Source organism: Aphelocoma coerulescens, chromosome 20, assembly GCF_041296385.1.
Source record: "Aphelocoma coerulescens isolate FSJ_1873_10779 chromosome 20, UR_Acoe_1.0, whole genome shotgun sequence".
Classification (NCBI taxonomy): Eukaryota; Metazoa; Chordata; class Aves; order Passeriformes; family Corvidae; genus Aphelocoma; species Aphelocoma coerulescens.
The window spans coordinates 4,022,961-4,038,008 of NC_091033.1; the positions used below are offsets into that span (position 1 = coordinate 4,022,961).

The 15,048-nt window shown below is 57.2% G+C and overlaps 2 protein-coding genes across 3 annotated transcripts in view; one reads left to right on the forward strand and one right to left on the reverse strand.

Moving 5' to 3' along the window:
* Positions 1 to 510: 510 nt before the first annotated feature.
* On the forward strand, positions 511 to 11,325 carry GSS (glutathione synthetase). Its single transcript, XM_069034466.1, has 13 exons — positions 511 to 601; positions 1,185 to 1,320; positions 2,430 to 2,575; positions 3,818 to 3,893; positions 4,699 to 4,838; positions 4,955 to 5,071; positions 5,205 to 5,285; positions 5,565 to 5,642; positions 7,231 to 7,297; positions 7,875 to 8,069; positions 8,452 to 8,533; positions 8,889 to 9,078; positions 9,759 to 11,325. The coding sequence occupies exons 2-13, from the start codon at positions 1,192 to 1,194 to the stop codon at positions 9,880 to 9,882; spliced, it is 1,425 nt and encodes a 474-aa protein (XP_068890567.1). The 5' UTR covers positions 511 to 601; positions 1,185 to 1,191; the 3' UTR covers positions 9,883 to 11,325.
* Positions 11,326 to 11,790: 465 nt separating this feature from the next.
* ACSS2 (acyl-CoA synthetase short chain family member 2) overlaps positions 11,791 to 15,048 on the reverse strand; it is a 31,557-nt gene continuing 28,299 nt past the window's right edge. For both annotated transcript variants that reach the window (XM_069034465.1, XM_069034463.1), the window contains 3 exons: positions 14,849 to 15,025; positions 14,056 to 14,130; positions 11,791 to 13,542 (listed from right to left, as the gene is read on the reverse strand). In XM_069034465.1, the coding sequence (XP_068890566.1) occupies positions 13,415 to 13,542; positions 14,056 to 14,130; positions 14,849 to 15,025 (380 nt within the window). In that variant the 3' untranslated portion in view covers positions 11,791 to 13,414. The remainder of the gene's footprint in view (positions 13,543 to 14,055; positions 14,131 to 14,848; positions 15,026 to 15,048) is intronic.

A 15,048-nucleotide genomic window follows, 5' to 3' on the forward strand; every position in this document is an offset into this window, starting at 1 on the left:
AGATATTTCAAATTCCTTTCACTTCCTCGGGCAGGTTTGCATTTCCCCCTGCCCGCCAAGGGTGAGTTCCAGCTCCCACGAGGGCAGCAGATAGCGCAGCTCCAGTGCGCGGGCGCCAGCGAGTTAACGCGGAGGCGCTTCCGTGGGGCCGCAGCTCCGCTGATGCTGGGAGCCGCCTCCGAGCCCCCTGCGCCAGCCACTCCCATCGCTTTGGGCCCCCAGCAGCCCCGGCCCCGAGCAGCGCCTGCCTGCAGCGCTCGGATTTAAGGAGCCGCAGCCCCAGACGCGGCCGAGCAGCCCCAGCGCCCTCAGCGCCTCCTTGATGTCACGACATGACGTCACACCCCCGTGACACAGCCCTGCGCGTGCGCGCTGCGCGCTCCCCACGCGGCTCCTCCTCCTCCCGCCCCGCGTGCGCGGCGCCGCGCGCGAGGGGGGCTTTCCCCGCACTGATTGGTCTCTGGCGCTGTCAATCTGAGCGGAGGGCGGGGCGAGGAGCGCAGCCTGGCCAATCACGGGGCCGTCCGCAGCGCCCGCACCGAGCGGCCGGAGCGGGTCCGGGCGGCGGAACCGGGGACGCCGAGACGGACCGGGGGACGGGGTCAGTGAGGGGCCAGGGTCAGGGGCGGTGTGGTGACCGCGGAGGGACCGGCAGCGTCAGAGAGGGCGAGGGGTCGGGCACCGGCAGTCGGGGAGGGACCGGAGGTCGTGGGTCAGTAGGGGCCTGGAGGCCGGAGAGGGACAGAGGGGTTCAGGGGACAGCGATGGGCCGCGGAGCGGGAACCGGGGTCGGGGGTCCGGGCGCAGTGACGGTCTGGGGACCGGGGACCGACGACGGGCAGGGACCAGGGGTCAGGGCACAGGGGCTGGGAACAGCGAGGGGCCGGGGTCAGGGCACAGGGGCTGGGGACAGCGAGGGACCAGGGATCAGGGGGACAGCGAGGGGCCCCGGGGGTCAGGGCACAGGGGCTGGGGACAGCGAGGGGCCCCAGCGGTCAGGGCACAGGGGCTGGGGGACAGCGAGGGGCCCCGGGGGTCAGGGCACAGGGGCTGGGGGACAGCGAGGGGCCCCGGGGGTCAGGGCACAGGGGCTGGGGACGCCGGGACAGGGACCAGGGGTCTGGTGTATGGGGACGGCGAGGGTGTGGGACGGGCAGTGAGCCCTTGCTGTGCTGTGCCCGCAGCGCTGCCATGGCCGCGCCCTGGCGGGACGTGGTGCGGGACGCGGCGGCCGTGCGGGAGGCGGCGGCGGTGGCGGTGGACGCGGCGCTGCTGGCGGGGGTGCTGATGCGGACCGGGGAGCAGCCCCACGCCTCGGATGTGAGTGCACAGCGCGGCGAGGAGCCGCTGCCGTGCCCGGGGTCCCTGAGCCCTTCCCAAGGAGCGGCTCCCGGCTGGAGCAGGGCCGAGCTGGGGCTGCAGCTCACAGCCCATCCCGATGATGAGCGCAGCCCCCGAGGAGACTGCCCTGTCATACAGATTCCTTTTTCCAAGGAGAGGGGTAGATCTGAGAAGGCTTAGGAAGTTGCCAGTTTTGGTGCTGGGAGTTAATCCCTCTCCCAGCCTCTTGCCACCCGTATGAACCTTTGAACCAGAGGAGAGTCTCTCGGAGGGGCCTCTGCTTTTGGCGTGTTCCCAGCTGCCATCAGCCTTTGCCCCATACCTGGGGTGAGGTGACAGGGGTGGAGGTGGCTGATGTGTGGGATTTACCTCTGGGCAATCCCTGGCGGATGGCTGGGGTGGGAGGGCTCAGCCTGTTGGAGCAGGATGCCATGAGGGGTCTGAGAGGAAGAAGTACCCCTGTGCAGGGGGAGTGGGGCACCATTGGGAAAGGGTCTCTGAGGAGCCTGGGGGCAAGCAGGCAGCTGGCAGAGGTATGAGGAGGGAGGTCTTCACCACAGCACTGCTCCTTGGTGTCAGGGCTCTGATCTCAAAGGGTGAGAGGAAGAGGGAGCCTGGGAGGAAAGGCCAAACACACTGCCAGTGTCCCTTGTTTCATGTGAAAATCCAGGTGAGTTGGAAACTTCTCCATGATCTAATATATAGACTTTTGAGTGTGACCCCGTGCCTGAGATGTGGGATGAGCCAGGGGTCTGGAGCAGGGATCAAAGGAAGTAACTGATGGCCAAGAACCCAGGACCGGCAAATTAACCTTTTCTCTGCCTCTGAGATGTTCTGGAGACAGTGCTGCCCAGTTCAGGTGGAGACAGGGGGAAGCCATCAGCCCAGCCTGAGCTCTGGAGCAGCAGTGGCCTGTGGATGGTTCATAAAGCAGAGTCCTCGAAAGTTAGGAATCCGCAGGGTCGAGGCCCTATGTCTGCCCAGGAGGGCTGGGGGTGGCTTCACCCTTCAGACAAGCAGAGGAAGCACCTCTTTAGCTCCTTTTCAGCTGCCCAGACCTGACTGCTGTGCTTCATCCCTGCTTGCAGGTGGTGAATTATGCGCCCTTCACGCTGCTCCCGTCCGCAGTGCCACGGGCCTTGTTTGAACAAGCCTACGCTGTCCAGCAGGATTTTAACCTGCTGGTGGATGCCATCAGTCAAAACAAAGAATTCCTGGAGCAAACTCTGGCCAGGTAACATTTCTGTGTGTTGCATTTTAATGAAGTATTTTAAATTTAAAGCATTTATCACCCTTCTGGCATTCCTGCCTTTCTGAGGTCTCCTTGGGCCTCAGAAAATGGGACATCTGGCCAAGACCTGATTCCCTGCAATGATCTTCAGCTTTGCCACTGTTTCAGGCTTGTGAATTCATACTTGTGAGCTTGTTGGCCTCTGAGCCTTAAATGCAAATCACTGGAGTCTTTGAGTCCTGGATTTAGGAGTCTCCTGTAGTCTTATTGTGCATCTGCCCGTGTCTGTCCAGTAGCCACCAGCTCTGCTGCAGCAGTGGTGGAGAGGAGGTGTCTGTTCCTGTTCCCACACCTTCTGTCCTATTCCCATCCCTCTTTCCCAGCCACAAGCTCTGGGTGCAGGAGGACTCTCCAGCTCTGGCTCCTGGACTCTGCTGAGTTTACCTGTGGCTGTTGCCCTGGGCTGGAGTGACCATCCCTGACTTTGTCACTCATAATTGTGGGGCTGATGCTTCTACAAATCGCTCTTCCCTTCCCGCTGCCCGTTCTGTGCTGCCTGTGCACGTGCTGCTGCCCCTGGCACTGGCACAGAGCAGAGGGGGCTGTTTCCAGTATGCTTTTGTTTTGTTGAAGCCTGACCCCTTGGAGCTGTTCCAGTGCTTGTGCCTTTTCCAGAGCTTGTGGGGACATGTTCATACCTGTGGTTAAAGAATGCAGCACCTGGGGCTTGTGTGTGCTCAGGTGCCTGCCCTGTGCCAGGGCAGCTCCTTGGAGGTGCTGCTCAGGGATTTGGGACCCTGAGGAAAAGCCACACCTATTCTAGCAGGGCCACAGTGTTTTGGAGGGATTTGGAGCCTGACAGGGCAGGGGGACTTGGATAAAGCTTGTGAAACTTCTCTGAACTGTGTGGGCAGGCACAGACCTGTGGTTTCTTCCCTGAACCTGCAGAATTCTGCTGCATTTCTTTGCCTTTACTTGTCCCATCTCTGCCCTGCCAGTGAGTCACCTCTGCACAGGAGGGCCTTTTGTGGAGTGGCTGTGCTGGGCAAACTGGGTTTGTGTTGTGGTTCTGCAGCGAGCATTCATGGGGAGGTGTTTCACAGTGCTGCAGCACTTGGTCAAGCCCTAGCCCTGCTTTTTGTGCTGGAGAATGCCCCTGCTAAGGGCTTTTTCTGCAGAAGAATTAATTCTCTTGTTCCTCTGTGACAGCATCAGGGGACTGATGTGGTCTGTGTTTCTTTCCAGCACCATCAAGGTAGACGACTTCACAGCTCAACTCTTCAGAATCTACATGCAAGTTTTGGAGGAGGGCTTGGCTCAGGTACCTTGGCAGGGGATCCCAGTGGTCTGTGCCCCTTGGCATTGTGGTGGGGGTGCCTGGGCTCTGGCTGCATGCTTTGGCACTGTGGACTCTGAGCTGTCCCTTGGCCAGGCTGGTCACTCCCTGCGCTGCGATGTCTTGTCACAGTCTGTGAGCTCAGGACCTCTCCCTGTTGAACAGCTGAGCTCTTTGGTTGGTGCTGCTGGAAACAGCCTGGCCTGGAGTGGGAGGATTTAATGTGGTTTGTCCTTGTCCTCTGGGAGCCTCAGGAGTGTGCAGGGACATGTGTCCTGTTGGGACCTGCAATGGACAGGCCATCCCTGCAGAAGCTCCTTTACTCTCAGGAGTGTGGGGAACTCCTCTGGAGCTCTGAGAGGGCTGTGGGCCCTGGGCAGGGGGCAGAGCACCCAGGTGTGTGACCTGCAGTGGTTTTTATCAAACTGAGGGTGACAGGACAAGGGGGAATGGCTTCAAACTGATACAGAATAGGTTTTGATGAGATACTAGGAAATTTACTGTGCAAGTGGGGAGGCCCTGGCACAGGGTGCCCAGAGAAGCTGTGGCTGCCCCATCCCTCAGAATGTTCAAGGCCGGGTTGTACAGGGCTTGGAGCAACCTGGGATAGTGGAAGGTGTCCCTGCCCACTGCAGGGGCTGGGTTGAGGTGATCTTGAAGGTCCCTTCCAACCCAAACCATTCTGTGATCCTCTGACTGGATCTGCTCTGGAAGGATTTTAAAGCGAGGTCATCAACGGATTTGCAGTTAAAGGCGACAGGAGACCCCAGCTCCCCTCCCTGTGTTCCAGACTGTGTTTTTGGGCATCAACCGCTCGGATTACATGTTTGACTGCGGGCAGGATGGCACAGCAGCTCTGAGGCAGATAGAAATAAACACCATTGCTGCCAGCTTCGGGGGGCTCACCTCCCGCACCGCCGATGTCCACGGGTAAGGAGCACCTCTAGCACTGCAGCAGCTGCACTGCGTGGCCCCTGTGCTCTCCGTGCTGCTCCCTTGGTCCAGCTGGGCATGGACATGGCATTTATGGCTTTTGTGTTCCACAGGCTGGTGATGAAAGTGCTGGGAAAGACTGAGGAGGCATCACACCTGCTGCCCAACAACCCAGCGAAGGGGCTGGCCTTGGGAATTGCCAAAGCCTGGGAGCTCTACGGTTCCCAAAGGTAAGGACAGAGGAGGAGAGCATGGACAGGAGCAGTGCAGGAAGCCTGAATCACAGAGGTGGAAGGCTGGCTATCCAGCTGGGAGCATGTGAAGTGTTTATGGGTTTAATGATGTTCTTGGTATCTCTTCCAGGGCTGTGGTGATGTTTCTGGTGGAGGAAGTCCAGAGGAACATTTTTGATCAGCGTTGTGTAGAAAATGAGCTTTGGAGCAGGTAAAGTTTGAATTTCCCTGAGATGGGAAAGGAAGGAGATGGTTCAGTTTCTGGAAAGGGAAGCTGAGCAAACTGCTGCCAGATCATAGGATACATAGGAAGGGCTCCTAAACAGGGAGTTTTTTGGGCTGTAGGATTTCTCTGGCTCCATAGTACAAAGCCCGAGGCTATTTGTGAAGGAACCTTCAGATCCTCCTTGCTGCAGCCACCGACTCCACCCATGATTTCCAGCTCAAGTACCCCTGGCCAGCCTGGTGACTCTCGCTCTCCTCCTGACAGGAATATCCGTGTGATCAGGAAGCGGTTCCGGGATGTGTTTGAGCAGGGCTCCCTGGATGCCAGCAGGAGGCTGTATATGTGAGTATGAGCCAAGGTGCGCACTCCTGCCATCTCTCGGGCACACGGGGCTGGCAGTGGGAGCTTGCAGCCAAAGCTGAGTGTAAGTAGTGACTGTCTGAGAAAGCAGTTCTCTTCCATGCTCCAGGCTGCTGCTTCCTCTTGGAGCTGAGATGATTTTGTGTTCACAGTGGTGACATTTTGCAGATGCACATCACTCCCTTACGGCTGCATTCACAATCTCCCTCCTTCAGGCCTCAGCCGTCATTGCTCTGTAGGATCTTTACCTCCTCCACAAAGATCTGCTCTGAGCAGCCCTGGCTATTGGAGAGGCTTCCACAGAGCCATTTCCTGTTTACTGTCCACATGATGCTCTCCCAGTGGGAGCTGGGCTGGGTTGTTAGTGCTGGAGGAGGCAGCATTCCATGTCCTTTGAGGATCTCTTGGGTTTGAACTCACTCCTCATCTTGCCTGCTCCCTGTGGAGACCAGGATGGGAGGATCACAGACTCCCAGTTGGTCCCAAGTGTGACGTTTGTCCTATTTCCAGGTAATGTGCTTGGAGCTGGATGAACCTAAGGGAAGACATGGTTTCATGCCAGTGATTTTTCTGTAGTTAGGCTGATTTTTCCATGGTTTGACCTTTGGTGTCTGTGCTGTGTTTAATTAACGAATACATTTGTCATGGCCGGATAGTTGAGGGGAAAGTGTATCTCTTGTGCTTCCTCCTGAGCATCCTCCCTTGTCACTGCTGAATGCCTCTGCCTCTCCTGCCTGCCTGCCAGCAGCTGCCAGACCAAGTGCACAGTTCTGTGGCCAAAGCTTGGGCATGTGGTGCTACAGCTGTGCTGCCAGCCCAGCCCTGGCAGGGTGGTTTGGTGCCTCTCAGGTTGATGAGTTGATGTCCTGCCTTGAATTACCACAGGAGGAGAACCCTGTTCCCTCCAGCTTCAAGAATCACAGAGCTGTTATGGTTGGAAAAGACCTCTGAGAAGGAGTCCAGCCTGTAACCCAGCACCACTGAACATGTCCCCAGGTGCCACACGTCTTAAAGTCCCTCCAGGGATGGTGACTCCATCATTGCCCTGAGCCACCTGTCCTAGTGCTTGACAACCCTCTCTGTGATTTGCCTTAATCTCCAATCTAAACCTCCCCTGGCCCAGCCTGAGGCCGTTCCCTCTCCTCCTGTCCCTGTTCCCTGGGAGCAGAGCCCGACCCCCCCGGCTGCCCCCTCCTGTCAGGGACTTGTGCAGAGCCACAAGGTCCCCCCTGAGCCTCCTTTGCTCCCGGCTGAGCCCCTAAGCCAGTGTGGGGTAAAAGCTATTAAAAAAGAGGTTCTTACCTCTCTGCTAGGCTGGTTGTCAGAATTATTGAGCCTTTGGTTAGAGCAGGGGCTGGGTGTCAGCTCTCAGTGTCTTGGGACCAGCCAAGCTGGGGCTCAGTGGGGAGGAGCCAGGGCTCTCAGTGCTCAGCTTGCTCTGGCAGAGCCAGGCAGGAGCAGGAGGGCCAAAGGCCAAGGAGAAGGGGCAGAGGGCTGTGATGCCCCCTTGGTGCTGGGGATGGGGCAGGGCCTGGCCTGGCTCTCCGAGCACTTCTGGTTTCCATTTCAGGGACGGCCAGGAGGTCGCAGTGGTGTATTACAGAGAGGGCTACGTGCCCCAGAACTATGACCAGCAGGTCAGTACCCACCTCCCTGCCCCAGAAACCACCAGCTGAGCACTGTTCAGGGAGCTTGAAATAATCCCAGGGACAGCTACCCTGTCTGGGGTGGGGTCAGTCCTGCCTGGTGTGGCTGAGAGCATTGGGAAGCTGTGACTCCAGAGAGCATGTGGGTGACCCTGCAGTAAGAAAAATGGGTGGCTTTCTTCTCCAGGGGCTGATCCCTTAGTGCAGCACTGAATTGCTTCTGTAGAGTAGGGGTTAACACAGGTATGAGCACCTGCTTACAGGTTTCTTAGCACGATCAGGCTGCAGGTATTAATAGCACAGAGCAGATCTTGCTGGTGTCTCAAGGTGGCAGCACCGGCCAAGCTGGGGAGGGAGCACGCAGTGGATTAATCTGACTGTGCTCTTCCCAGAGGTGGTGGGAAATCCATGTCTGCTTTTCTCTGGAGTGCTATTCCCACCCCTTGTCCCTGCCAGCAGGCAGGGAGGAGACAAACCATATGTCGATAACTGCACAGAAAAGAGCAGAGCAAACCTTTTGTGTGTTTCTTTTTCTCCTCACGGGGTGGTTGCTCCCTCGCTGCCTCAGAACTGGGAGGCGCGGCTGCTGCTGGAGAGGTCCCGGGCAGTGAAGTGCCCTGACATTGCCACCCAGCTGGCGGGCACCAAGAAGGTGCAGCAGGAGCTCAGCCGGCCAGGGATGCTGGAGAAGCTGCTGCCCGGCCGCCCCGAGGCCATCGCTCGGATGAGAGCCACCTTTGCTGGACTCTACTCCCTGGACGAGGTGAGTGGGAATGGGGCTGGAGCAGGAGTGGACATGCACACCTGTGCTCTTTGGTTGAGAAGAAGAGATGGCTTTGTTGTGGTCCTTGGGGAATTTGTTGGTCCCTCTCCTCAGAGGGATCTGCTGAGGAGCCCCTGCTGCTCCCTGATGCTTTGCTGTTTGCAGAATCATTTAGGTTGGAAAAGCCCTCCGAGACCATTGAGTCCAACCTTTGGCCAAACACCGCGTTACCAACTAGACCACGGCACTGAGTGCCTTGTCCAGTTGTTCCTTGAACACCTTCAGGGATGGCGGCTCCATCCAGCTCATTCCAGTGTGAAACCACCCTTTCCATGAAGAAATCATTCCTCATGTCCAGCCTGTTTCCATCCTTCCCTGCCAGGGTGAAGAGGGTGACATGATAGCTGCCACAGCCATCGCTGACCCCGACCGCTTTGTGCTGAAGCCGCAGCGTGAAGGTGGAGGTACGAGCTGGGCTGTGGAGGTGTGAGCTGGGCTGTAGAGGTGTGAGCTGGGCTGTGGAGGTGTGAGCTGGGCTGGGCCCTGGGGGTTTCCATTGTGATTAGTGCTGTATTTGGGATGGGCAATAGCTCTGTGCCAGCTCCTGGTCCTGTGCTGAGGGATAAAGGGTGGAGTGTCTTGTGGCTACTCATAGCCATGGGGACTAGTCCTGCCACTAAGGCAAAGCTGCTCCTGGAGGAGCTCCCAAGGCCCTGGTGAGGCAAAGGCCAGGTCATTTGGGCTGCCACGGCCATATAGCTGGGGCCAGGGGCTTCTGCTGTCCTGGGAAGGGCTTGACGTGCTGGTTTTGTTTGCCAGGGAACAATCTCTATGGTGAAGAGCTCAGGCAGGTTCTGGAGAAGATCAAAGACAGCCCTGAGAGAACCTCCTACATCTTGATGGATAAGATCAAACCCCAGCCAGCACTGAATTACTTGCTGAGGGCTCACAGTCCCCTCCAAGTGTCCGAGTGCATCTCTGAGCTCGGGATCTTTGGTGTCTATGTCAGGTGAGGAATGTGCTTGAGTTCCAGGGCAGGTCCCTGCTCCTGACGTGGATCAGGAGCATTTTGCCCTCTGTGCTGCACAAGCACAACAGCAGGACAGATGTCTGGGGACATGCAGGTGCAGGGGACAGGTGTGACCATTCAGGCTGTGCCCCTGGCAGCAGCTCTGAGCTCGTGTGCACACGCTGAGCTGCTGCTCTGAACCTGCTGCCAAAAGAGTTGTTAGAAAACCACAGGGCTCGTGCTGGCAGTTACTGGTGTAACGGGATCGTGGCATCGATGTGTCTCATCCCTGACTTCTGGGATCACTTCTTGGGTTCTGGATGCAGCCACATCCAGAGGTGTGGCTTTTCTGAAGCCCTGGTGGTCTCTGAAATACCTGAAGGCCTAACACCTGTTCAACCCTAGTAGCAGCTGCTTTTGTTTTAAACCCTCATAGACCACATTTCCGTAGGGTATAAATGAAAGTCCTTCTCACACTCTTTTGGGAATAAAGGTGCTCTGGCAGCGTTCAGCCCCTGGCACTGCCCGTGTGGCCAGTGCAGCCACCACTGCAGGGCCCCCACCTTAGCCCTGGGGCTCTGCCCTGCCCTGGGTGCTGACAGGGAAGGTGAATCCGCTGCCCAAGGTAAATGCCATGAGCTCTGTGCTCTGCAGGGGCTCAGTTTCCCTCTCCTTTGCAGGCAGGGCCAGGAGCTGGTGCTGAACCAGGCCGCCGGTCACCTCCTGCGCACCAAGGCCATCGAGCACGCGGACGGCGGCGTGGCGGCCGGGGTGGCCGTGCTGGACACGCCATACCTGGTGTGAAGAGCCATGGCCCCACCCTCCTCTCTGCTGCCTGAAGAGCTGATCTGCCACAGGGATTTCTCCTTAGGGTGCACTTGCCAAGGTCTGATGTGCTGGAGGCTGTGAGGAGGGACTGTGTGGATGCAACTGCTCAAAGGTCCCGGGTGCCAGCCCGAGCTTCTTCCTGTGATTCCCCCTCCAGGAAGAAGGGATTCCCTTGCTCTGCCTGCTCAGGGGGCCTTGCCCTGTGCACAGCCCAGCTGTGAGTCCCAGGACTGCAGGGGTCTGGATGTTCCCTTGGGGCCTGGCCTGAGGGCAGTGGGACGTAGAGTGCTGCTCCCACTTCTGAGCTCCTTGATGCTGTGTAATTTCTGGAGAGGTACACAGTGTAAGGAATGAGAGGAGAAAGGTGGATGGGCAAGTACCAGCCTTGATCTTCATCAGTGCCTCAGTGCTCTCCAGCTTAAAGAGGAGAGCCCAGCTCCATTCACCATGGCCCCTCCAGCCCTTCTTCCTGTGCTGCTGCTGTCCTCATTTCTATTTTCCCCTGTGCCTGAGGAGCCCTCAGGGTTCCTGCACCAGGCACAGCTGCCCTGGGTAATTTGCCAAGGGCCTCTTGCTTGCTTTCGCTTTGCCCAACTCCTGTTTTGTTGGACTGGGTGCTGATCCTGAACAGTGCCTCTGTGCCCCACAGGGCAGGCAGCAGTGTGGGGTCCCGGGCTGTGTCTGCTCCTGCTGCTTCCCACAGCCCTGTCCAACAGATCACAAGCTGGAGGCAGCTCCCAAGGCAGTGGTGAATTGGAGCCCTGTGTGTGTTGATAAACCCTGAATGCCCCTGGGCTTGTGCCAGTGCATCCCACTGAAATCAAACACTGAGCATCTTCCTGTCAGGAAATCCCAACCTTGGGAATGGTCCTGCTGAGACTGGGAGCTCTGTGGTGAGGAAGCAAAGGAATTGCAGGAGATGCTGGGCAGGCATAGCCCCAGCTCCAAGCACCTAACTCTGGGACCAGCACCAGCAGAGGGGGAGATGTGTCTCCTTCCAGGTTTCATGGATCAGAGGGAACAGCACAGCAGTTGGAGGAGTGTGGGCTCTCCTGCTCAACATCTTCTGCCTTTCCTTCAGCCCCTTTCCTCCTCAGCCCTAAAAGCTGCAACTTTCTGGCAGTGAAGAGCCCAGGCAGTCTCAGCCCAGCCCTGTCAGTAACACAGAACCAGCACAAAGGTGGAATTCCTGCTGGAGGGATGTGCTGAGTGACAGAACTGGCACAAAGGTGGAATTCCTGCAGAATGGACATGCTGAGTGACAGCCCTGCTGGCTCTCTGCTGCTGTGGCATCAATCACCAATCGGTCACCTGGGAAACTGCTCCGTTCTTCCAGTGTGACTGAGCCTGGGATTCCTGGGTGTTTTGTTGGGGGATTGATTACCCCTAGCCAGAGATTAAAAGGAATGTGCAATCTGACTGCTGCTTGGGCCAGGTTTGTCTGAGCTCAGGGGCACACCTGACCAGGTATACAGAGATCCATGGCTGTGCTTGGGAGGGGACCAGGCCCAGGGTGGAGGTGAGGCAGCCCTGAGCTGTACTGACAGCCCTGAAGCCTCCTCAGCTGCTCACCTGTCTCCCTGGCCCTGGTACTGCATGAGGGTGTTGGTGACACGTGGGTGCCACAGTCTTGTGCTTTCCAAGAGCCTTGGAGCAGCAGTGGCTGGAGACCAGGGAGAAATGAGGCACAGGCTGCAGCCCTGAAGCCAGCACACACAGCCACACTAAATCCCAATCCATGGAAAAACATCATGCTGGCAGGAACCTGCACCTCCCCATCCCAAAAGCCAGTCCTGGTTTCTGGCACAGCCACTCCCACCTGCACTGAGCACCCCAAACCCAAGAGCACACAAGCACCTCCCACCCACACACACTCCATGCCTGTTTCCATTTTGTCTTCTTGAATTTTATTTCATTTTGCATTAAATTCTCGCTGTTTCCAGCCAAAATTACATAGCTGACAAAGAGTTAACAGGAGGAAGGATGATGTGGGAATCCTTGTCACCAAGGTGGCACAATCCAGTGGTACAGAGCTGTGGGGGCACATGGGACATGGGCAGGCACCGGGGTTACAGGTGACACAGGTGCTGTGCCAGTGAGAGCAGCAGGTAGCAAGTGAGATTTGGGACTTGGCCAACAGCCCAGTCGAGCACCCCAACACCTGCCTTGAGCACCCCAACCCAGAAGCAGCTGCTCCTCCTTTCCAGCCCCACGTCAGCTCGGGTTGCAGGTAATGCCTGTCCACTGGCACTCCCCAAAACAGCTGTTGTAGCAAGTTTTAAAGCCCAGTTCTCCTTTGGTTTAAGTGCAAAATCGAACAGTTCACATGCAGTTTTCATACAGACATTGTAAAGGAGGTATCAGCTCCAGCTCAGCCCTGGCTGGAGTTAAATGTCCTTCACTGGAGGAAGGATGGCTTTGGCAGGACTGGTGGTGTTCAGGCTCTTGGATAAGAGGTTTGGGGTCCTTTAGCTCTCATCATTCTTAAGCCACATCAGATACAAGCAAACACTGACTTTAAACATCTCCCATCATTTTTTCCTGATGAAGAGATGTGTAGGGCTCCCACAGCCCTGCCTGCCTTGGTTTATCTGCTGTAGCAGTGGTCGTGGTGCCATGAGAAAGGTGCCTCTGCCTGGCTCCATTTCCTCTCCAATCCTCCCCCAGGACACAAAGGGAGCATCCAGCTGCTCCAGCTCTGGTTCAGCTGTGAGCTGGTGGCAGCAGGGCTGGAGGAACCGGGGCTCCATGGAACATGTCACACCAAGGCTTTTCCCTTCCTGGCTGCCTGTAGTGTCCATGGCCAGTGAAGGACCCTGGACTGGGAACAACGAAGCAGCTGGCACAACACAGTTAGGAAGCAGCAGCTCTTGGTATCAGATTGCCCAAAAAAACCTGTTTAAAGCCCAGAGCTCCCTGGAGCCTTGCCCCACTCCCTTGGAAGCCCCGGGAAGCCGTGCTAGCAGCAGGACAGTGGATGCAGGACAAGCTGAGCTGTGCAGGGATGGTGTGGCTGTTGCAGTGCTCCTCAGCCTGCAGCACTCCGAGGACAGAAGGAAGCTCAGCTGCTCTGTGGGCAGTGGCAGATGCATCTCCCAGGCCTGCCTGCATTGAGTAACTCCAGCACCACTTCCCCTCCAACCCCCAAAGCTCCTTCCCACTGGGCACAAGGTGCCAGGGCCCCTCCAGGACATAAAGTAAATTAACGTCCTCTCCCCCGCCCCCCCAAATTAAATTAAAATCAAGAATGAGGTGCTGAAAAAGGAGGATGAGTCCCTCTGTGCACCAGGCTGACCCTCAGATGTGTGACATCCATCTGGAACATGACAGACACCGCATCCAGGGCATGGACACAGCCTCTCCAGAGCCAGACTCTCCTCGTTCCTACGATTGATACATTCAATTCAACAGGTGAAGGTTTCCTTCCTGGGCAGGCAGTGGCTGTTGGAGGGACCTGCTCATCAGGTGCCACTGCCACTGTTCTGCTCAGCAGGGACAGGTCCTGCTGCTACTGCTTAGTGTCACATCTGCTGTTGAAAAGGTGTTTGATGATGCCTGGGTCTGCCAAGGTGGAGATGTCCCCCAGATCTTGGTCATTTTTGGCAATCTTCCTTAATATCCGTCTGGTGATCTTTCCTGTAATGACAGCCAAGAAAGGGAAGCAGGAATCAGAATCCCAGCATGGTTTGGGTTGGAAAGGACCTTAAAGCCCATCTCATTCCAAACCCCTGCCATGGGCAGGGACACCTACTAGCCCAGGTTGCTCCAAGCCCTGTCCAACCTGGCCTTGCACTCCCAGGGATCCAGGGGCAGCCACAGCTTCTGTGGGCACCCTGTGCCAGGGCCTGCCCACCCTCCCAGGGAACAATTCCTTCCTTACGTCTGTTTAATCTACACCTGCCCCCCAGCAGTTTAACACCATCACCCCTTGTCCTTCATTATCTGCCCATATAAAACGTCCCTCTCCCCAGGAGTCAGGATCTCTTCAGCATCCTTAGCAGAAGTGGGAAGTACCAGACCTGCACATCCTGCTCGCCCTGAGCTTGCACCCTCCCTAATCTGAGCAGCCCTGGACAAGCAGTGCAGGGCTGATCAACTTTCAGTGGCAGGAGCTGCCCAGTCCTCCCCAGCACCATCCCTGGAACTCACCTGAGCGGGTTTTGGGCAGGCTGGGGGCATACTGGATGTAATCAGGTGTTGCTATCGGCCCGATTTTTTCTCTGACTGCAAAAAAATAGAGATTTCCAATGTAGGGGTGAGGAGATAACCTTCTATCCTGCCTGGAAAGGATGTGTGGTAAGACACAGAGCCCAGCTCCTGGAGCACCTGGCAGGGCAGTGCCTGGGGTTGCTGCACCTGGGCCTCCACACGGTGGGAGGGGACAGCAAGACCTGCAATGCCAACAGGGCCATAAGCACATCTCCCCAACACTGAGAACATTCATCTTTTCATTCCCTCCATCTTCCAGAGACCTTCCCTAATGGCTACAACCATCACCACGACCATTTTGACAGAGCAGGGATTGATTCACTGCTGGGCAGGTTCGTTTTGTGTATTCAATGCTGCAGTCTGCAGTGAAACAGCTCCTTGAGAGTGGAGCACAAACACCCAGAGCACCACCCCAAAGAAGCCCAGTGATCCTCCCGGGATGTTCCAGTCTGCCAGGGAGAGCCCTGCTGCAAACAAAAGGCTGCTGAGTACCCCAGTCCCTCACAGGGCTGCCAGCTCCCACGAGGCAGAGATGGCATCACATGAGCAGCCAAAGGCCGGGAGAACTAATTTTAGTCTTTGTCAGCCATGCTCTGTAATCAAGAGGCACCTCGTGGCAGTTGTCCACGCTGCATTCCCCAGACCACAGGCATCTCCTGCAGGCACCCGAGCCCTTAACTCCTCCATCCCCTGTCCTCCCCCTGCCTGCTCCCCAGTATTTGGCTGTTGCTACCTTGTTTTTTGAGCTCATCTGTGAGGTTCTTGGTGAACTCGTGGCCCTCTCTCAGGGTCACGAAGCAGTAGAGGCACTCGCCCTTCAGGGGGTGCGGGTGGCTGACCACGGCAGCCTCGGCCACCGCCGCGTGCTCCAGCAGGGCCGACTCCACCTCCGCCGTGCTCAGCAAGTGACCTGGAAACAAGGGGGAGGCAGAG